Source organism: Coregonus clupeaformis, unplaced genomic scaffold (genome assembly GCF_020615455.1).
Source record: "Coregonus clupeaformis isolate EN_2021a unplaced genomic scaffold, ASM2061545v1 scaf0623, whole genome shotgun sequence".
NCBI classification, from domain to species: domain Eukaryota; kingdom Metazoa; phylum Chordata; class Actinopteri; order Salmoniformes; family Salmonidae; genus Coregonus; species Coregonus clupeaformis.
This window is the reverse complement of record NW_025534078.1, coordinates 124,401-146,553: the sequence shown is the minus strand read 5'-3', so window position 1 is coordinate 146,553 and position 22,153 is coordinate 124,401. Positions and strand designations below refer to the sequence as shown.

The 22,153-nt window shown below is 43.0% G+C and overlaps 1 protein-coding gene and 1 long non-coding RNA gene across 2 annotated transcripts; both read left to right on the top strand.

The window, feature by feature from the left end:
* Positions 1 to 11,786: 11,786 nt before the first annotated feature.
* Positions 11,787 to 12,551, top strand: LOC123485238. Its single transcript, XR_006658945.1, has 3 exons — positions 11,787 to 11,978; positions 12,280 to 12,396; positions 12,510 to 12,551. It is a non-coding gene; the product is annotated as an uncharacterized LOC123485238 (long non-coding RNA).
* A 3,220-nt stretch (positions 12,552 to 15,771) lies between these two features.
* Positions 15,772 to 20,276, top strand: LOC123485237 (cGMP-gated cation channel alpha-1-like). Its single transcript, XM_045216152.1, has 7 exons — positions 15,772 to 15,950; positions 16,112 to 16,216; positions 16,545 to 16,651; positions 16,819 to 17,123; positions 17,324 to 17,629; positions 17,850 to 18,461; positions 18,641 to 20,276. The coding sequence occupies exons 1-7, from the start codon at positions 15,772 to 15,774 to the stop codon at positions 18,881 to 18,883; spliced, it is 1,857 nt and encodes a 618-aa protein (XP_045072087.1). The 3' UTR covers positions 18,884 to 20,276.
* The last annotated feature ends 1,877 nt before the right edge of the window (positions 20,277 to 22,153 follow it).

Here is a 22,153-nt window from a genome sequence, read left to right as displayed (position 1 = left end):
ATTCCTCCTCCTCCAAACACGGCGAATTGAGTTGATGCCAAAGAGCTCGATTTTGGTCTCATCTGACCACAACACTTTCACCCAGTTCTCCTCTGAATCATTCAGATGTTCATTGGCAAACTTCAGACGGGCATGTATACAGTGGGGAAAAAAGTATTTAGTCAGCCACCAATTGTGCAAGTTCTCCCACTTAAAAAGATGAGAGAGGCCTGTAATTTTCATCATAGGTACACGTCAACTATGACAGACAAAATGAGAATTTTGTTTTCCAGAAAATCACATTGTAGGATTTTTAATGAATTTATTTGCAAATTATGGTGGAAAATAAGTATTTGGTCAATAACAAAAGTTTCTCAATACTTTGTTATATACCCTTTGTTGGCAATGACACAGGTCAAACGTTTTCTGTAAGTCTTCACAAGGTTTTCACACACTGTTGCTGGTATTTTGGCCCATTCCTCCATGCAGATCTCCTCTAGAGCAGTGATGTTTTGGGGCTGTCGCTGGGCAACACAGACTTTCAACTCCCTCCAAAGATTTTCTATGGGGTTGAGATCTGGAGACTGGCTAGGCCACTCCAGGACCTTGAAATGCTTCTTACGAAGCCACTCCTTCGTTGCCCGGGCAGTGTGTTTGGGATCATTGTCATGCTAAAAGACCGAGCCACGTTTCATCTTCAATGCCCTTGCTGATGGAAGGAGGTTTTCACTCAAAATCTCATGATACATGGCCCCATTCATTCTTTCCTTTACACGGATCAGTCGTCCTGGTCCCTTTGCAGAAAAACAGCCCCAAAGCATGATGTTTCCACCCCCCATACTTCACAGTAGGTATGGTGTTCTTTGGATGCAACTCAGCATTCTTTGTCCTCCAAACACGACAAGTTGAGTTTTTACCAAAAAGTTCTATTTTGGTTTCATCTGACCATATGACATTCTCCCAATCCTCTTCTGGATCATCCAAATGCACTCTAGCAAACTTCAGACGGGCCTGGACATGTACTGGCTTAAGCAGGGGGACACGTCTGGCACTGCAGGATTTGAGTCCCTGGCGGCGTAGTGTGTTACTGATGGTAGGCTTTGTTACTTTGGTCACAGCTCTCTGCAGGTCATTCACTAGGTCCCCCGTGTGGTTCTGGGATTTTTTCTCACCGTTCTTGTGATCATTTTGACCCCCACGGGGTGAGATCTTGCGTGGAGTCCCAGATCGAGGGAGATTATCAGTGGTCTTGTATGTCTTCCATTTCCTAATAATTGCTCCCACAGTTGATTTCTTCAAACCAAGCTGCTTACCTATTGCAGATTCAGTCTTCCCAGCCTGGTGCAGGTCTACAATTTTGTTTCTGGTGTCCTTTGACAGCTCTTTGGTCTTGGCCATAGTGGAGTTTGGAGTGTGACTGTTTGAGGTTGTGGACAGGTGTCTTTTATACTGATAACAAGTTCAAACAGGTGCCATTAATACAGGTAACGAGTGGAGGACAGAGGAGCCTCTTAAAGAAGAAGTTACAGGTCTGTGAGAGCCAGAAATCTTGCTTGTTTGTAGGTGACCAAATACTTATTTTCCACCATAATTTGCACATAAATTTATAAAAAATCCTACAATGTGTTTTTCTGGAGAAAAAAAATCTCAATTTGTCTGTCATAGTTGACGTGTACCTATGATGAAAATTACAGGCCTCTCTCATCTTTTTAAGTGGGAGAACTTGCACAATTGATGGCTGACTAAATACTTTTTTCCCCCACTGTATGTGCTTTTTTAAGCAGGAGGACATTACGGGCGGTGCAGGATTTCAGTCCTTCATGGCCTACTGCGTTACCAATTGTTTTCTTGGTGACTATGGTCCCAGCTGCCTTGATCATTGATAAGATCCTCCCGTGTAGTTCTGGGCTGAATCCTCACCATTCTCATGATCATTGCAACTCCACGAGGTGAGATCTTGCATGGAGCCCCAGGCCGAGGGAGATTGACAGTTATTTTGTGTTTCTTCCATTTGCGAATAATCGCACCAACTGTTGTCACCTTCTCACCAAGCTGCTTGGCGATGGTCTTGTAGCCCATTCCAGCCTTGTGTAGGTCTACAATCTTGTCCCTGACATCCTTGGAGAGCTCTTTGGTCTTGGCCATGGTGGAGAGTTTGGAATCTGATTGATTGATATATTTTAAACAAAAAACCATTTCTGATTGAGAGGGGGTCAAATACTTATTTCCCTCATTAAAATGCAAATCAATTTATAACATTTTTGACATGCGTTTTTCAGGATTTTTTTGTTATTATTCTGTCTCACTGTTCAAATAAACCTACCATTAAAATTATAGACTGATCATTTCATTGTCAGTGGGCAAACGTACAAAATCAGCTGGGGATCAAATACTTTTTTCCCTCACTGTATTTGTATGTTTAGTGTTAGAGAAAATGTGCTTATTTTCTAAATGTCTCTCTTGATCAAAACGTCTGCCCCATCGCTGTGAACGTCTCACAGAGCTCTAGCTTGGCTACTTCCTGAACTTGTCAGGAACTCGCCTTTCATCTCATATTAATCTTGTCCATCTATGACAAACAGAAAGGGTTTTTTGTTTAAAATATATTAATTATTTTAGATTAATGACTATAAATCTATTTCTGAATGTGCTACAGTGATGAAACCACTCTCTCCTGCTGCTCTACGACGTAAGGATTGCTTTGTCAGTGGCTGTGAAGTAGGGTTCAGCCAGGAGTTGATGGATGAGCGAATGAAATAGTAAGAGTGACATCACAGCTTCAAGTAGTTTCAGATTTTACATCCTACTTCACACAGGCTTGGAAAATATACTACTGTGTCTGTGGGAACCAGGTCAGATCGATTTAAGCAAAAATGTCAGTTGGAACCGGTATCAGAACCACGCAGGTCCCCTAAATAGGGGACTTTGCATCTAAGAGGTTTTTACCTATAGTAAACATCAATCACTGACTTCCATGTGGACAAACATACAGTACATAGCCTTGTCATACCAACATATTTTTCTGCATAACATCAGTCTCTTCCCAACAGCAGAAATATGACAAACATATATAGGAATGTCAAAAAATTATTTAGCGATGTTAATTCCTAATTCAGCCTACATACAGCGGTATGATCTTTTTTTTTATCACTCTTTTGTTGCTGAGAATTTTCCTGCACAGCAGAAAATGCAAACTTGTAGTGTATTTGAGTTTTAAAAAGGTTTCAAAAGTGTGTCATTTCTGTGAGAGACACCAGATGGTGCCGCAAAGTAGTATGGGTTGCACCTCCGTCACTCGGTCACGTCATTGTCATTGTTATCAACGTTCCACAGACACTGTAGCCACATTGATGTCCAAAAGTAGAACGGGGGCTAATGACTTTGAATGGGAGCTAATTACTGTTTTGCCAGTGATGTAGTCAAGTCACTAAACCTAAACCTCGAGTCCCAAATCCCATGTGCTTGAGTCCAAATCCGAGTCACCAATGCCAATGGTCGAGTCACGAGTCGAGTCACGAGACCCTATGGCTGAAGTCCGAGACCCCGTGCTTGAGTCATAGTCCAAATGCTCAAGTCTGAGTCACTGGGTCCACATTAACTCAAAATAAAGTTATTTCCCCAGTCAGATATAGTGTAGCAAGAGGGATTTAGTCAATAAATTGTTTGCTATCCATTTTCCTTTCTGTGCCACCAAATGCTGCATATAGGCTACTATTGGTAATGTTAGCAGGGCCACGTTCAGTTGCAAAACATTCTCGAATGTTGCAGATAGAAATCCATGAATAGAGCCTATGTTATTTCTTATTCAACATGTCAGAGAGGGATGCTTGTTCTACAAAGCATACAGTGAGGGAAAAAAGTATTTGATCCCCTGCTGATTTAGTAAGTTTGCCCACTGACAAAGAAATGATCAGTCTATAATTTTAATGGTAGGTTTATTTGAACAGTGAGATACAGAATAACAACAACAAAAATCCAGAAAAACGCATGAATTGAATTGATTTGCATTTTAATGAGGGAAATAAGTATTTGACCCTCTCTCAATCAGAAAGATTTCTGGCTCCCAGGTGTCTTTTATTCAGGTAACGAGCTGAGATTAGGAGCACACTCTTAAAGGGAGTGCTCCTAATCTCAGCTTGTTACCTGTATAAAAGACACCTGTCCACAGAAGCAATCAATCAATCAGATTCCAAACTCTCCACCATGGCCAAGACCAAAGAGCTCTCCAAGGATGTCAGGGACAAGATTGTAGACCTACACAAGGCTGGAATGGGCTACAAGACCATCGCCAAGCAGCTTGGTGAGAAGGTGACAACAGTTGGTGCGATTATTCGCAAATGGAAGAAACACAAAATAACTGTCAATCTCCCTTGGCCTGGGGCTCCATGCAAGATCTCACCTCGTGGAGTTGCAATGATCATGAGAACGGTGAGGAATCAGCCCAGAACTACACAGGAGGATCTTGTCAATGATCTCAAGGCAGCTGGGACCATAGTCACCAAGAAAACAATTGGTAACACACTACGCCGTGAAGGACTGAAATCGTGCAGCCCCCGCAAGGTCCCCCTGCTCAAGAAAGCACATATACATGCCTGTCTGAAGTTTGACAATGAACATCTGAATGATTCAGAGGAGAACTGGGTGAAAGTGTTGTGGTCAGATGAGACCAAAATCAAGCTCTTTGGCATCAACTCAACTCGCCGTGTTTGGAGGAGTAGGAATGCTGCCTATGACCCCAAGAACACCATCCCCACCGTCAAACATGGAGGTGAAAACATTATGCTTTGGGGGTGTTTTTCTGCTAAGGGGACAGAACATGTACCGTCAAATCTTGGGTGAGAACCTCCTTCCCTCAGCCAGGGCATTGAAAATGGGTCGTGGATGGGTATTCCAGCATGACAATGACCCAAAACACACGGCCAAGGCAACAAAGTAGTGGCTCAAGAAGAAGCACATTAAGGTCCTGGAGTGGCCTAGCCAGTCTCCAGACCTTAATCCCATAGAAAATCTGTGGAGGGAGCTGAAGGTTCTAGTTGCCAAACGTCAGCCTCGAAACCTTAATGACTTGGAGAAGATCTGCAAAGAGGAGTCCCTCCTGAGATGTGTGCAAACCTGGTGGCCAACTACAAGAAATGTCTGACCTCTGTGATTTCCAACAAGGGTTTTGCCACCAAGTACTAAGTCATGTTTTGCAGAGGGGTCAAATACTTATTTCCCTAATTTAAAATGCAAATCAATTTATAAAATTTTTGAAATGCGTTTTTCTGGATGTTTTTGTTGTTATTCTGTCTCTCACTGTTCAAATAAACCTACCATTAAAATTATAGACTGATCATGTCTTTGTCAGTGGGCAAACGTACAAAATCAGCAGGGGATCAAATAATTTTTTCCCTCACTGTATTTCTATCTGAATATTCCAAAATGTTGCGTCCTGCGGAACGCGCACCAGGTTGTTAGCTATAGCTAGTGAATGTGGTAACATGACTGAACAAGGTGTAGCCTAAACAAATGGTTAACGGTCCGGTCTGCAAGTAGCCTAGTTTTAGAACGGCCTGCGATATTCTTTATGAATGTTAAATGCGGCCTGCCAATACACGATAGATATAAACATCATAGCGCCTGTATTATGGGTCATCTCTTTTCAATGGTAATGGCAAGAATCGAGCTGTTTTCTCTGAGGAAAAGAGGGAGGCCTACGATGGTTACAGAACCTGGCTATGAAATGAAGTGGGGAAAGCGGGAGGGTTGAGACCACAAATTCAAAGACAATGTACTTTTCTATAGTCAAGGGAGAGAAAAACATTGCGAACCCATTACACCTCTTTATTTGTAAGAAACACAAGCTGCTTTACAAAATTGAAAACAATAGCAGCATTAAGTTTAATAGTAAAACAACAGTCTAGCTCTCAAAAATATGCCGCATAAAGCTTACTTAGTTTTTTTTTTTTTTTTACTGCATACGCAGACGTTTCAGCTTTACAACCTTCTTTAGTTTGTAGGTACAATTTTCTTTAATTCAAAACAGCATTTGTAAAGAACAACAGTCCAGACCCTTACTGTGGGCTGCCCAGGAGGTGAGTTCCAGACCTTTCTAAATCCATGCAACATTACCAGTTATTGTTTATGGCCATCTTATGAAAAAGAATAACATTTCAAATCAAATCAAATCAAATCAAATCAAATTTTATTGGTCACATGCGCCGAATACAACAGGTGCAGACATTACAGTGAAATGCTTACTTACAGCCCTTAACCAACAGTGCATTTATTTTAAACAAAAAAAGTAAGGATAAAACAACAACAAAAAAGTGTTGAGAAAAAAAGAGCAGAAGTAAAAATAAAGTGACAGTAGGGAGGCTATATATACAGGGGGGTACCGTTGCAGAGTCAATGTGCGGGGGCACCGGCTAGTTGAGGTAGTTGAGGTAGTATGTACATGTGGGTAGAGTTAAAGTGACTATGCATAAATACTTAGCAGAGTAGCAGCAGCGTAAAAAGGATGGGGTGGGGGGCAGTGCAAATAGTCCGGGTAGCCATGATTAGCTGTTCAGGAGTCTTATGGCTTGGGGGTAGAAGCTGTTGAGAAGTCTTTTGGACCTAGACTTGGCACTCCGGTACCGCTTGCCGTGCGGTAGCAGAGAGAACAGTCTATGACTAGGGTGGCTGGAGTCTTTGACAATTTTGAGGGCCTTCCTCTGACACCGCCTGGTATAGAGGTCCTGGATGGCAGGAAGCTTTGCCCCAGTGATGTACTGGGCCGTACGCACTACCCTCTGTAGTGCCTTGCGGTCAGAGGCCAAGCAGTTGCCATACCAGGCGGTGATGCAACCAGTCAGGATGCTCTCGATGGTGCAGATGTAGTTTTTTTTGTGGATCTGAGGACCCATGCCAAATCTTTTTAGTCTCCTGAGGGGGAATAGGCTTTGTCGTGCCCTCTTCACGACTGTCTTGGTGTGTTTGGACCATGATAGTTCGTTGGTGATGTGGACACCAAGGAACTTGAAGCTCTCAACCTGTTCCACTACAGCCCCGTCGATGAGAATGCATTTTGGTATGTATTTAGGCGGAAATCAAAATTGTGCCCCATCATTCAAATCGGTGCAAAATAATTTTGACTTAAAATATCAAAGGGTCGCAAAAGGCACTCTATTTGTGGAACGACCCAACATACACCATTGGAGTTCCTAGTCATTGTAAACTAGAGTAATTCAATGAGCTTGTGGCTATTGTTTTTCCTCTACGTTTGTTAATATTGTTGTCTGTAAAAAATATTGTTCAAATTCTACTCTGAATGTGATTGAAAGACTAAAGAATGTTACTTTTTAAAATTAGAAATCTATTTAAATAAATGGAGTGCAGCACAGTAAAGTATGTGTGCGTGTGTGTCAAGGTTGTGCTCAATTCAGAATTTTGGAATTGATCCCCATTCCACTCAAGAGTTGAAATTCTAATTGAATTGGCCACACCCCACAGAATATAGAATTTTTAATTTGAGTTTGAGTGACAGGAAGTAGAAATGAATTCTGTGCAATTCAAAGAAATTCCACTCAGTCATAGGACATGAGAGTTTTATTGAATCTGACAGGTAACACTTCCAGATACTAAAAAGTATGTGACTTTTCTCTGGAAACAATATTCATATACTTTTTTAACCTTAGTGCTTAGAATAGCCAATTATATTTCAACCAACCATTTCATTTGTTTTGCTTCTTTTTGAAGGCCTCAGGGTCCACTTCAGGGAAATGTAGTATTTTCCTCATATTGAACGAAATGTAAGTGATTAAGTAAATATAATATCTTAGAATATTTACACACAGGTTTTGTTTTCCTTGATCATTCATTTTAAGAGTTTGTCCTCAAAATCAATTGTTTCAATAATATTTTATATGCATGTATATAATGTTTGATGTTTTATTTACAAGATGTGTATTTGTATAGACTACACCTATAATAGAATAGGCATTTGAATTTCATAGAATTTTACTGAATTCAATTCTATTTCCTTTCATTCAAATTCAAATTGCAATTCTGTTACTACTTAAATTCAAATTTAATTTGAACGTAATAATTGAATTGGAATTTTTGATGCATTCTCAATTCAATTTTGAATTGAGCCCAACCCTGGTGTGTGTGTGGGAGACATTCCACATGAGGAATACATAACTTCAAGTCCTTTTGGCCGGGATTCAATCCGATCGCTCTTTGTTGGCTATGCACCTTTTAAAGGAAATGTTCCTGGGTTCGTGGAGACCACATTTATGGTAAACGCTGCATATGTCGACTCAGTCGGAAATTACCTTTAAAGATGCAGTAAATCATATCAGAAGATAGCAGATTAATTACTTACCAACAACAATTGCAAGTTCCAATACAACTACAATGGGGGAAAAAAGTATTTAGTCAGCCACCAATTGTGCAAGTTCTCCCACTTAAAAAGATGAGAGAGGCCTGTAATTTTCATCATAGGTACACGTCAACCATGACAGACAAATTTAGATTTTTTTTCCCCAGAAAATCACATTGTAGGATTTTTTAATGAATTTATTTGCAAATTATGGTGGAAAATAAGTATTTGGTCACCTACAAACAAGCAAGATTTCTGGCTCTCACAGACCTGTAACTTCTTCTTTAAGAGGCTCCTCTGTCCTCCACTCGTTACCTGTATTAATGGCACCTGTTTGAACTTGTTATCAGTATAAAAGACACCTGTCCACAACCTCAAACAGTCACACTCCAAACTCCACTATGGCCAAGACCAAAGAGCTGTCAAAGGACACCAGAAACAAAATTGTAGACCTGCACCAGGCTGGGAAGACTGAATCTGCAATAGGTAAGCAGCTTGGTTTGAAGAAATCAACTGTGGGAGCAATTATTAGGAAATGGAAGACATACAAGACCACTGATAATCTCCCCTCAATCTGGGGCTCCACGCAAGATCTCACCCCGTGGGGTCAAAATGATCACAAGAACGGTGAGAAAAAATCCCAGAACCACACGGGGGGACCTAGTGAATGACCTGCAGAGAGCTGGGACCAAAGTAACAAAGCCTACCATCAGTAACACACTACGCCGCCAGGGACTCAAATCCTGCAGTGCCAGACGTGTCCCCCTGCTTAAGCCAGTACATGTCCAGGCCCGTCTGAAGTTTGCTAGAGTGAATTTGGATGATCCAGAAGAGGATTGGGAGAATGTCATATGGTCAGATGAAACCAAAATATAACTTTTTGGTAAAAACTCAACTCGTCGTGTTTGGAGGACAAAGAATGCTGAGTTGCATCCAAAGAACACCATACCTACTGTGAAGCATGGGGGTGGAAACATCATGCTTTGGGGCTGTTTTTCTGCAAAGGGACCAGGACGACTGATCCGTGTAAAGGAAAGAATGAATGGGGCCATGTATCATGAGATTTTGAGTGAAAACCTCCTTCCATCAGCAAGGGCATTGAAGATGAAACGTGGCTGGGTCTTTCAGCATGACAATGATCCCAAACACACCGCCCGGGCAACGAAGGAGTGGCTTCGTAAGAAGCATTTCAAGGTCCTGGAGTGGCCTAGCCAGTCTCCAGATCTCAACCCCATAGAAAATCTTTGGAGGGAGTTGAAAGTCCGTGTTGCCCAGCGACAGCCCCAAAACATCATTGCTCTAGAGGAGATCTGCATGGAGGAATGGGCCAAAATACCAGCAACAGTGTGTGAAAACCTTGTGAAGACTTACAGAAAACGTTTGACCTGTGTCATTGCCAACAAAGGGTATATAACAAAGTATTGAGAAACTTTTGTTATTGACCAAATACTTATTTTCCACCATAATTTGCAAATAAATTCATTAAAAATCCTACAATGTGATTTTCTGGATTTTTTTCCCTCATTTTGTCTGTCATAGTTGACATGTACCTATGATGAAAATTACAGGCCTCTTTCATCTTTTTAAGTGGGAGAACTTGCACAATTGGTGGCTGACTAAATACTTTTTTCCCCCACTGTACATCATGATTTGAAGTTGACTTTCCTTGCTTTGTCTAACAACACTATTGTGAATCTAGCAAATACGTTTTTGGGGTAAGAGTGCTGTATTTATTTAGTTTCATAGCACAAAGGTTTGTTAGCATGTTTCTCACACTGGGATTAGCCACGGAGGGAGCAGGCCTGCTCAGGCAATTGTAGGGGGTTGGGAGGGAGACAAGGTCTGCATAGCGAGACAAATACCCATGATTTGTAAATCTGTTCGGAACGAACAGCTAGCACGACAGCTAATAGGGAGAAGTATCTAACAAAATAAATACATTATGGCATTCACTAATCATAAACTATTTAACGTGGATGTGCTGTTGATCGTGTTTATTCCCGGCCGTAGTAAGAACCTGCTGTCAATAAACAGTGAAATAAATCTCCAATACTACCATCGGGAGGAGCCCTTGGGCCACAGTGGATGATTAGTACACATCCACAGGTACTCAGAGGATGCCCATAAAAACCGATCCAGGATCATATGTATTTTCATCCCCTTTTAATTTACACTGAGTGTACAAAACATTAGGAACACCTGCTATTTCCATTACATAGACTGACCAGGTGAATCCAGATGAAACCTATGATCCCTTATTGATGTCACCTGTTAAATCCACTTCAATCAGTGTAGATGAAGGGGAGGGGACAGGTTAAAGACGGATTTTCAACCCTTGAGACAATTGAGACATGGATTTTGTATGTGTGCCTTTCAGAGGGTGAATGGGCAAGACAAAATATTTTAATGCCTTTGAACGGCGTATGGTAGTAGGTGCCAGGCGCACGGGTTTGAGTGTATCAAGAACTGCAACACTGCTGGGTTTTTTCACACTCAACAGTTTCCTGTGTATCAAGAATGGTCCACCACCCAAAGGACATCCAGCCAACTTGACACAACTGTGGGAAGCATTGGAGTCAACATGGGCCATCATCTTTGTAGAACGCGTTCGACAACCTTGTAGTCCATGTCCTGACTAATTGAGGCTGTTCTGGGGGCAAAAGGGGGTGAAATTCAATATTAGGAAGGTGTTCCTAATGTTTTGTACACTCAGTGTATGTTAGAATTTAAAGAAGAGTAATCTGATCCTAGATCTGTGGTTGAAGGCAACTTCTACCCAGCTGGCTTGTTTTAATAGGATCATGGGGATAGAATAGAAAGTGCTGACAGAGCAGGAGAGAGGGTAAAAGCCGGCCCCTACTGAGACTAAATCCTACTCCACTGTCTGTTCCCCACTTTTCAGGGACTCAAGGTGAGCTAACCAACACACAGGTGTGGTATAGTAGGAGGCATGTAAAAGCAACCCGACCGTCTGGTTTGAATCAATTGTAAAAGCCTGTGGTTGCATCTCAATACTCTTGTGTCCTCCTCTTGACTCCTTTCCTTCATCTGCTCTAAAATGAACTGGGGGAGCTAAAAGCACAGGCTCACCGACGGTATCCGACACACGGATTTACCTTCTGTGTTTTCAGACAAGGGATGGGGATAGGATGCCACTTTAGACTATTGAGATGCCCCCTGTGTATCAGCAGCATTCCCAGAGTTTCCAAACATCACACCCCCACTGTTGTGTTATTATGACAGCGTGAGAAGCTGTGAAAGGCAAGGTCAATTTCTGTGTATTGTTGGATGGATGAGGCAACTTTATATGTATCTTTTTTTACATTGTAAAATAAAATGCATTCATTCTGTAGATGCGCCTTAAAGGTCCCCAAACATAGCAAGGGAGTGGAGGAGGGATACTTTGCCTCCACAGCCACTTTCAATCCATTTCCATAATCCTCAAATCCCACTCATGGTCAGGAGGATGCCAATGATACCGCTACTGAACCATGCTTATTTTGTATCCATTCATCAAATTAGCTGTATTTCGGTGTGATATATCACTTTATAGGCTGTTTATATTAAGTGTCTGTGTGGAGTGGGGACTATAGGACTGCTTATCTTGAGATCTATGAGGACTATGGACAGTGGACTACACTGACTAGAGGTAAAGGTAAGGCTACATGAAACTGAATGTAGTATTTTATTCAGTAAACAAAGTTGTGTTCCTTGTAATTGTGATATTTTTTGTCTGTTGTCAAGATAAAACCATAACAACATTATCAGTAATGTATGGATATCTATTATGCCTCTATAATTCATAACATTCTTTTTTTGATCTACATTGTTGTCATTATGTAAACCCTGTTGTATTGAATATATTCATTATATCTAAACATGCAGTTTTACACTGCAAGAACATTGATGTTTTTGGCATAAGGACAATATGTCTCCACTTGCTTTGTGTTTGACAGGCTACACAGATTGGCTGCCATGATCAGCACATCAAGCACTCGTCCGTTCTTGGTGGTTGTGCCTCGCATTGCCCCAAATATGGCCACAGACACAGAGGAGGACAGCGAGGATGAAATGTAAACAATACATATATAGCTACCTGTTTGTCCAATCCTAGTTTGATACTGAACTTTATTGATGTCGTCATGTTTTTATTGGCTGTATTGTAAATATTGTTTGTTGTTTCCAGAGATGAAACCCCTCCTGGTCCAGGACGTCTGTTCAATGTGAACAACAGTAACAACAATGAGGAGTGAGTCAGTCCAGATATACTGTGTGTGTGTAGTGTGTGTAGTAGTAGTAGTAGTAGTAGTAGTAGTTTTATTACATTACCTGTAGACTGTACTTGGCAGCTAAAAGCTGAATTAGATACACAGCACATACAAGTAAACACAAATAGTATCAGGAAGTCAGGATGGGAGCTGAAGCAGTTAAACCTCGATCACACCGACAGCATCGACAGCGTCATTGCGTTTTGGTACACCAGAATTACATTAATTTCCAATGGAACGCTGCGTTTGCCTTGCAGCATTGCGTTGCAGAGGCAGTTGCAGTGCGTTTTGTGTGGTGCGTACATTGGATTTATCTAACGTGTGCGTCAAACTGTATGTGCAGACTGCTTGACAGAAATGGTAGCAGAAGGTGAATGTTGAACTTTTGTTGCACACATATCCAGATGCATACCATTTTGTGCAATGACGCTGTAGGTGTGATCGAGGCGTTAGTTTTGTAAAGTCAATGGCCTGAGTGGTGGGAGGCAGCATCACAGTCAGAGGGATAAAGTATGACGGCCACAGCCAGGAGGGAATCGTGGGACAGGATCAGATAGATCCGGAGTCGTTTAGCAGCGCACTTCACCATCCCCGCCGTCCACAGCCGTGCGTAGCGTAGCCGCTTGACTTTGACAGCTACTCATTTTACATTTACATTTTAGTCATTTAGCAGACGCTCTTATCCAGAGCGACTTACAGTTAGCACATACATTATTTTATCGAACCCACAACCCTGGCGTTGCAAACGCCATGCTCTACCAACTGAGCTACATCCCTTGCCGGCCATTCCCTCCCCTACCCTGGACGACGCTGGGCCAATTGTGCGCCGCCCCATGGGTCTCCCGGTCGCGGCCGGCTACGACAGAGCCTGGATTCGAACCAGGATCTCTAGTGGCACAGCTAGCACTGCGATGCAGTGCCTTAGACCACTGCGCCACTCGGGTACTCCTCCACTACCAACAAGTAGCACCCACCTGGGTGATGTCCCGGCAGCCGCCCGAAAGCTCACCGCTCATCAGTAGTCCAGAGTAGGCTATTACAGTCCTCAAGCCTCTGCCATCACCGCAAGCCATCTCAACTGTCCTTCCGCTTCAGACTTCTCCTCAACCTCAAGCCCTGGCATTTTAAAACAAAATACGGCTACTTAGTCAGTTAGCTAGCTAGTAGCTACCCAGGAAATGTCCACAATGGCACGATGTGGGCCCAATGCAGGCAAAAATATTGGCCCCACTTAGGTTACCCACATTGGGCTTATGCACCTTTGCTCAGGCCCAGTGTGGGCAGTCCATTTCTGGTGGGGGCAGCCCTCACTTTACCTGAAATAATCCCATCTTTTCCCAGAAAACATTAGAACGATGTGGGCCCAATGCGGGTTAAAACATTGGACCCATGTAGGCTGACCACATTGGACCGATGCGCCTTTGCTTATCGGCTCCACATTGTCCCCAAGGCAGGTGGCCCCAAGGGAAACTCTCACTTTGCCTGAAATAAGTCCACCCTTTTGGATCTCCTGCCTGTTACATTGTTTAAATAATTTACAGAGAGACAGCAGCCCAGGTTGCTAGACATTATGGCTGACATGGCAACTCTCAGTGGGAGGATGGTCAGTGGCACCACTGGTTTGGTGCGAGGAGCAGGCACGGGCCGTACCGGGCTGTGGACATGCACCACTGGTCTGGTGCGAGGAGCAGGCATGGGCCGTACCGGACCGGACACACGCACCACTGGTTTGGTGCGAGGAGCAGGAACGGGCCATATTGGACTGGAGACACGCACCACTGGTTTGGTGCGAGGAGCAGGCACGGGCCATACCGGCTGTGGACATGCACCACTGGTCTGGTGCGAGGAGCAGGCACGGGCCGTACCGGACTGGAAGCACGCACCACTGGTTTGGTGCGAGGAGCAGGCACGGGCCGTACCGGACTGGAGACAAGCACCACTGGTCTGGTGCGAGGAGCAGGCACAACCCGTCCTGGCTGGACGCTCACTTTAGCCCGGCAAGTGCGGGATGCGGGCTGTGAATGCACACTGGAGACACAGTGCGTATCACAGCATAACAGGGTGCCTGAACGGTCCCGCGCTCCTTAAAACGAGTGCGGGGAGTTGGCTCTGCTCTGAAACCTGACTCCGCCAGCCTCTGCTCTAAGGACTGAGCTCTCTGCTGCTGTAGGGTTAACTCCTCTCTCAGCTCCTCCTGTTGCCTGGCCAGCTCCTCTCTCAGTGCATCCACTGACCCCTTCTCCCTGTGGGCCTCCTGCAACGCCTCCCTCTGAAGGGAGATCTCCTGCTCCCTCTTAGCTATCAGCCCCCGTAATGTGGTGGTCTCCTCTCTGAGTGCTGAGCTGCAGGTCTTGGAGGGCCTCTATCATAGCGGCCTCCTCCTCCTCCACAGTCAGCCCTTTCAGGGCCTCCTGCTGCTTCGCCAACCACCCCGTGTGCCCCCCCAAATAATTTTCTTGGGGCTGCCTCTCGGGCTTCCTTCGTCGTCGTGAACTTCGGAGTCGCCGTTTATCCTCCCTCGCTGCCTCCTTCTGCTCCCATGAGAGGCGATCCATTCCTGCCTGGATCTCCTCCCATGTCCAGGATCCCTTACCGTCCAAAATATCCTCCCATGTCCAGGATGTCTGCTCTTCCTGGCCACGCTGCTTGGTCCGTTGGTGGTGGGATCTTCTGTCACGCTCGTTGATAGACGGATCAGACTAAGGTGCAGCGTGGTATGCGTACATATTCCTTTATTAACTGAATACAGAATCAAAAAAACTAAATACAAACGAACGTGACGTTCAACAGGCTACACAAACCCAAGCCAAAACAGAAACAAGATCCCACAACGAAGGTAGGCAAATGGCTGCCTAAGTATGATTCCTAATCAGAGACAACGATCGACAGCTGCCTCTGATTGGGAACCACACCCGGCCAACATAGAAATACAAAATCTAGAATTCACACCCTGACCAAACCAACTAGAGAAAACAGGGCTCTCAAGGTCAGGGCGTGACAGTGTGTGTGTGTGTGTGTGTGTGTCATAAGATGTGTCTTTTTACCCCAGGGAGGAGAAGAAAAATAAGAAAAAGGAGAAGAAAGAGAAGAAAGAGAAGAAAGAGAAAAAAGAGTAAAAACCTAATTTACATTGTCCATCATTTCCATGAATGCTGCATAGTTAGATAGAAGAGAGGATACATGCACAAAAGCTTCGAAACATTTATTTGTTTTCTCAGGAAAAAGAAAGAAAAGAAGAAGCAAAAAGAGCAGGAGGAGAAAGAAAAGGAGGAGAAAGAAAAGGAGGAGAAAGAAAAGGCGGAGAAAGAAAAAAAGGAAAAAGAGGAAAAGGAGAAAAAGGAGAAAGAGATGAAGGAGGGGTGTGTATGATAGTAACATCTCACCCGAAGCGATATATCTATCAGTATTGATATCTGTATATGACTCTGATTAAATGTAATATTACGTATATTATAATAATGAAGTATAATATATTAAGAGTAAGTATTACATTGACTTCTCCATCCTCCTTTCCTTGCAGGCTCAAAGAAGCGTTTGTCATCAACCCAGCGGGCAGTCTGTACTACAACTGGTTGTTGATCATCACAATACCAGTCATGTACAATTGGACCATGATAATAGCCAGGTAAAAATTAACTGTTTAAAATATATAGTTTGTTTAAAATATATAATTAGTTAGTGGCATGGATTTGATTCTGAGGTTATAAAATAACCAAGTTTCCCTTTTTATATATAAACGAAGTGTCATACTAAAATTGCTTTTCCAGTAAATTCTTCTTTTGTCTAACTTCATATTATCCTCTTACTCACCTGCAAGTAAATTCCCACTCGAAGTACTGAGTGCATTTCCTTTTAAAGACGGTCACAATGCACATAATGGGTGTAAGAGATGCTTGTATTAAAGCATGATTGAGCATCTAACAGTTTGCTCTGCTCTGTCTCCTGTGTGTCAGGGCCTGCTTTGAGGAGCTGCAGGATAATCACTTAGTCACCTGGTTGATTCTGGACTACACCTCTGATGTCCTCTACCTGGCTGACATGGCCTTCAGGACCAGGACAGGTGTGTGTGTGTGTGTGTGTGTGTGTGTGTGTGTGTGTGTGTGTGCGTGTGTTTTATTTCCCTTTCATTTAATGTTTATGTCCGCTCATTCAAATTGATACATCACATGTCGCAGTTCTATTATTACGCGTGATGTTTTGATTATTTCTTATAATATAATTTCTCAGGCTACCTGGAGCAAGGCCTGCTGGTCAAAGACAAGAAGCTGCTGCAGGAGCGTTACATCAGCAGCCTCCAGTTCAAGCTGGACGCTGTCTCCATGCTGCCCACCGATGTGTTTTACATCTTCCTGGGAATCAACTACCCCGAGATCCGTCTCAACAAACTCCTCCGAATCACGCGTATGATGGAGTTCTTCACCCGCACCGAGACCAAGACCAACTACACCAACCTCTTCCGCATCTCCATCCTGGTCATGTACATCATCATCATCATCCACTGGAACGCCTGCCTCTACTACTCCTTCTCTAAGGTGTTTGAGTTTCTCAGCTGCTGGAAGTATTTATTGTGATGTCGATATCTGCTTATCATATGCATTTCTTAGACCTGTTTTGTCCTATACCCAGGACCACATTGGAAATAATACTTGTTTAACGCTTTCATTTATAATTCTCTAGGATGTCTTTGTACTTTTATGTTGTACATTTATTATACAAAAATCAATTAATCCAGTCCATCGGCTTCGGCTCTGACCCCTGGGTCTACCCGGACCTGAATGACCCGGAAGAGCCAGAGTTCGGCGAACTGGGGAGGAAGTACTCCTTCAGCCTCTACTGGTCCACGCTGACGCTGACCACCATCGGCGAGACGCCGTCACCGGAGCTGGACTCAGAGTTCTTCTTCCATGTGCTAGACTTCCTGGTGGGTGTGCTTATCTTCGCCACCCTGGTGGGCAACATCAGCTCCATGATCTCCAACATCAGTGCCGCGCGGGTCGAGTTTCAGGCACGCATCGACAACATCAAGCAGTACATGCAGGTGCGTGTGTGGGGTTCGGAAAGGCTACAGACTGTCTGGAGCCATCAAAGTACTGAGGATTTGTTGACGCAAATGTTGGTGCGCTATTACACTTCATAGAAATTATGTTAGCGCCCATTGTGGGGTTGGGGTTGGAGGGGCAAGCGGTGCATCACAACAGTAGGTAGTTGTCTTACATATCATGAATATGAGTCAATTTCTCCCTATAACACCTCTACAGAAGTGGAAGGTGGACAAGGAACTGGAGCTGCGCGTCATCACGTGGTTCGACTACCTGTGGACCAACGACAAGGCTCAGGACGAAAGGGAGACACTGCGCTACCTGCCCGACAAGCTCAGGGCCGAAATCGCCATTAACGTCCACCTAGATACTCTCAAGAAGGTCCGCATCTTTGCTGACTGCGAAGCGGGCCTGCTGATTGAGCTGGTGCTCAAGCTGCAGCCCCAGGTTTTCAGCCCCGGCGACTACATCTGTAAGAAGGGCGACATCGGCCGTGAGATGTATATTGTCAAAGAGGGCAAGCTGGCGGTGGTGGCTGACGATGGCGTCACGCAGTTCTGCGTACTGGGAGATGGCAGCTACTTTGGGGAGATCAGTATCCTAGCGATAAAGGGTTCTAAGGCAGGGAACCGGAGGACAGCCAACATCCGCAGCATTGGCTACTCAGATCTCTTCTGCCTGTCCAAGGATGACCTGATGGAGTCGTTGACCGAGTACCCGGAAGCCAAGGGCATGCTGGAGGAGAAAGGTCGTCAAATCCTGCTGAAGGACGGCCTGCTGGAACTGGACCCTTCCAAAATTATCCCCGAAACCACAGAAATCGAGGAGAAGGTGGGATCTTTTAAAACTTGCTTTAAAATGCATTACCTTTACAGAACTGCCTTTTTGTAGCGTTAGCTGTGTTCCTTGTTTTTAGTATTTTAATGCACAAACTGTAGGACTTTAAGATTGTTGTACAATGGAAAGTGCATTCTAAATGTGATGTTTTATTATAATTATTTTTATTTAAGGTGAACCGCATGTACAGCAACCTGGAGCTGATGCAGACCAAGCTGAAGAAGCTGCTGGGAGACTACAGCACCAGACAGAGGGCCTCGAGGGAACGCATCGCTGAGATAGAGCGGCTGACTGGAGAGGATGTGGCAGAGGAGGACCTAGATGAGGAGGAGAAGGAGGGAAGGGAGGAGGAGAAAAAGGAAGGGGAGGCAGAAGAGAAAAAGGAGGAGAAGAAAGAGGAAGAGGAGAAGAGGTAGACAAGGAGGTTTTGTGAAGAAAAAACATTTTGACCCCAGATAAATATTTTTTTGCATAGCCCAAAGTTAGTTTATTAAAATCTTCAAATATTTCATGACTTTTTCAATCAATGTTTTCTTAATAAATCTATATCATTGGTTAGTGTTTCTGTATCAAAATGGACTTTCAAATTTCAAGTATTTTGAGGTCATTTTGACCCCAGCCATAAACAGCTAATTCCACTTATATTAAATTGATTAATAGGACCTTTCTTGGAAACTAGGTTTATCCGGAGACATAATAACAAGTTATCAATACCACCAGAGGCTGGAGGGGGACCTGTATCAGTGATTTTGACCAGATAGACAGATAATCTGCAGAGATATAGCTCCCCATGTACTCACCTAAGAATGTACTTTTCTATACCACGTATCATATGACTGTGTACAAAACCAAAATTATCATATGGTATACGAAGTCTTCCAATGGTATACATACTTTTTCCCAACCTACACTGTGAATGTTTAAATTATTCAATATAGACAAGAAAAATACAATAATTTGTATGTTATTAGTTTAAGCACACTGTGTTTTTCTATTGTTGTGACTTTTATGACCAATTTATGCAAAAATCCAGGTAATTCCAAAGGGTTCACATACTTTTTCTTGCCAGTGTATATTATTGATAGAACTGCAATACAGAACTCGAATATGCTCTGAATCTACACAGAGAGCTGTATTGATGTGTATTCTCTGAAAACGAGTTATTCTAGGGCAAATCTAAAAATGTATTTATTTGAATCCAGGTTTCTTTGGAGACATAATATTAAGTTATACATATCCTCAGAGGGTGGAGTGGGATCTGTTGGAGTGATCTCGACTTGATAGACAGATCACCTGCACAGATGGAGCATCTTATGTACTCACCTATAGTTATAATTAGGTATGTTCAAAATTACCTTAGACATATGCTTAGTTGCAGTCAATGGCCTAAATACTTGGTAGAACTGTAATATAATAACTATCTACTCTCTGAATGTACGCATAGTGCTGCAATGGTGCGTATTCATAAAATAAATACCAGAATTCCTATTACCCTTCAATATTCTATATGTGCAACTTGTTGTGGTATTTTGGTTGCTATAACATTTGGTTTAAAGTGACTTTGAGGATTTGGGCATGCTTTTTGAAGCATCCTGCCATAGACCCTACTACTCCCATTGTTTCACTAGCAATAAAGAAAACTAAGATATATATATTTGGTCATTGTCTTGAGGGATTAATCATTTTTTTACATTTTGGTGTACCGCCCCTTTAAATGGCAGTCGATTTTACCACATAAATATGACAAAATGTGTATTTACATCACAATTCTAAAAACTAAATGATACTACAATCAAATGATGGTAAATCTATTTTTTTTGTATTTACGTGGATTGAGGTTTTTAGAAATGTTTGTAAATGAATTACAAATAAAAAACTGAAATGTTACATTTACATAAGTATTCAGACAATTTACTCAGTACTTTATTGAAGCACCTTTGGCAGCGATTACAGCATTGAGTCTTCTTGGGTATGACGCTACAAGCTTGGCACACCTGTATTTGGGGAGTTTCTCCCATTCTTCTCTGAAGCGATGGTGCCAGGTTTCCTCCAGACGTGACACTTGGCATTCAGGCCAAAGAGTTCAATCTTGGTTTCATCAGACCAGAGAATCTTGTTTCTCATGGTCTGAGAGTCTTTAGGTGCCTTTTGGCAAACTCCAAGTGGGCTGTCATGTGCCTTTTACTGAGGAGTGGCTTCCGTCTGGCTACTCTACCATAAAGGCCTGATTGGTGGAGTGCTGCAGAGATGGTTGCCCTTCTGGAAGTTTCTCCCATCTCCACAGAGGAACTCTAGAGCTCTGTCAGAGTGACCAGATTTTTTAAGGTATCTGGGACCAACAGATGCATATCTGGCTAATACTTCATCTGTCTTTTCTTTTGTGTCCAAATTATATTTTTGTTAACAAGAAAATACATTTAAACAAGGTTTCAACCCTATCTATCTCCATGGATTGGACGCCAGTGTCATTATCCTTCATTCTTTTCCGCTCAATGCTGCATTAGGAAGACCTGACCTGCTCCTATCTCTGTAAATAGTCAGTTGACGAATGCATTATGCAGACCTCCTTTTTAGTATTTTTCCCTTTCAAGCTCAACATTATCATTCATATGATCCCAAAGAAAAATAGTTCATATGGAGGCCACCTTTAGATTGAGTGTATGTGGTTCCTGGAAGACCCATATGCCTCCACTGAAAAGAGCAGGGTCGTGTTCAGTAATGCACACCGTAGCAAAACTTTTTATGAACAAAAATGAAAATGAGCGTTTCTTATTAAGTCCAGGTAGTCCCTCCCTATTTCAGTCCACTTTCTTCTGTTTGGTGCCTGATGAACACAACCCTGATGCTTGACTACCTCTTTAGTATAGGACCAACGCTATCATAGATACTGTATGTAGGCCTACAACTGGGCTATACAGCATACATGCCCACATACAGTACACACAATATAGAAAGAGGTAATTAGCTGGCTCTGTTCTAGCCTATTTTTCAGCCCTTATTCTCACCAAGCTAAACTACTTTTTCTCAGCCCTATGATGCAAAGAACCCAAACCATTTATATCATTTTGTTTGTTGGTTAGTTAGCTAAAAAATGTTTTGTTCACATACTCCTGAGTGGCGCAGTGCATCGCGGCGTGCATCCGCCCGCGTTGTCCAGGGTAGGAGCCGGCAGATTGCTATTTGGATCGCTCTGGATAAAGCGTCTTTCTGTGGAAAGGAACTGTAGCCTTTGTGTTGGTAATAGAGAAATGCCCCTGTAGACCAGCATCTATCTAACCCATGGTGAGTGAATCATGGCTTTTCTAGAGTGTGGACAGGATAAATGGTATATACAAGGTGATTTCCCAAAGGAGACCTAATCGCGTTCTCCTACAGTATGGATATGATTGGGTTTTGAGAGGGTGTGTTGGGTCTAGAGCAGTACCACAATATTGGCAATTTTCATTGAGGTAATACAGTATTTAACACCACGTATCCAATATCCATTGAGGAATATCTGTGAGAAAACCATAGTTAACACACACCACTTCACAATATGGCCTTGGGTGTGTTATCTGTCTTAAATGTATTGAATGAATATAACATGACCGTAGCATTTGGGAAGTGAACTTGTACTGAAAATCTGACCTTTGCAGTGGGGTGCAAGACCTGTAGTTTTGATGGTATCTCAAGACCAGATAAGCCTT

Bases quoted from the DNA above. Each gene is read 5' to 3' on its own strand.
- LOC123485237 (XM_045216152.1), top strand. From the start codon at position 15,772: ATGCACAAAAGCTTCGAAACATTTATTTGTTTTCTCAGGAAAAAGAAA. The intron at 15,951-16,111 runs GTGTGTATGATA...CTTTCCTTGCAG, and splicing joins GAGAAAGAGATGAAGGAGGG to GCTCAAAGAAGCGTTTGTCA. The intron at 17,124-17,323 runs GTGTTTGAGTTT...CAATTAATCCAG, and splicing joins TCTACTACTCCTTCTCTAAG to TCCATCGGCTTCGGCTCTGA.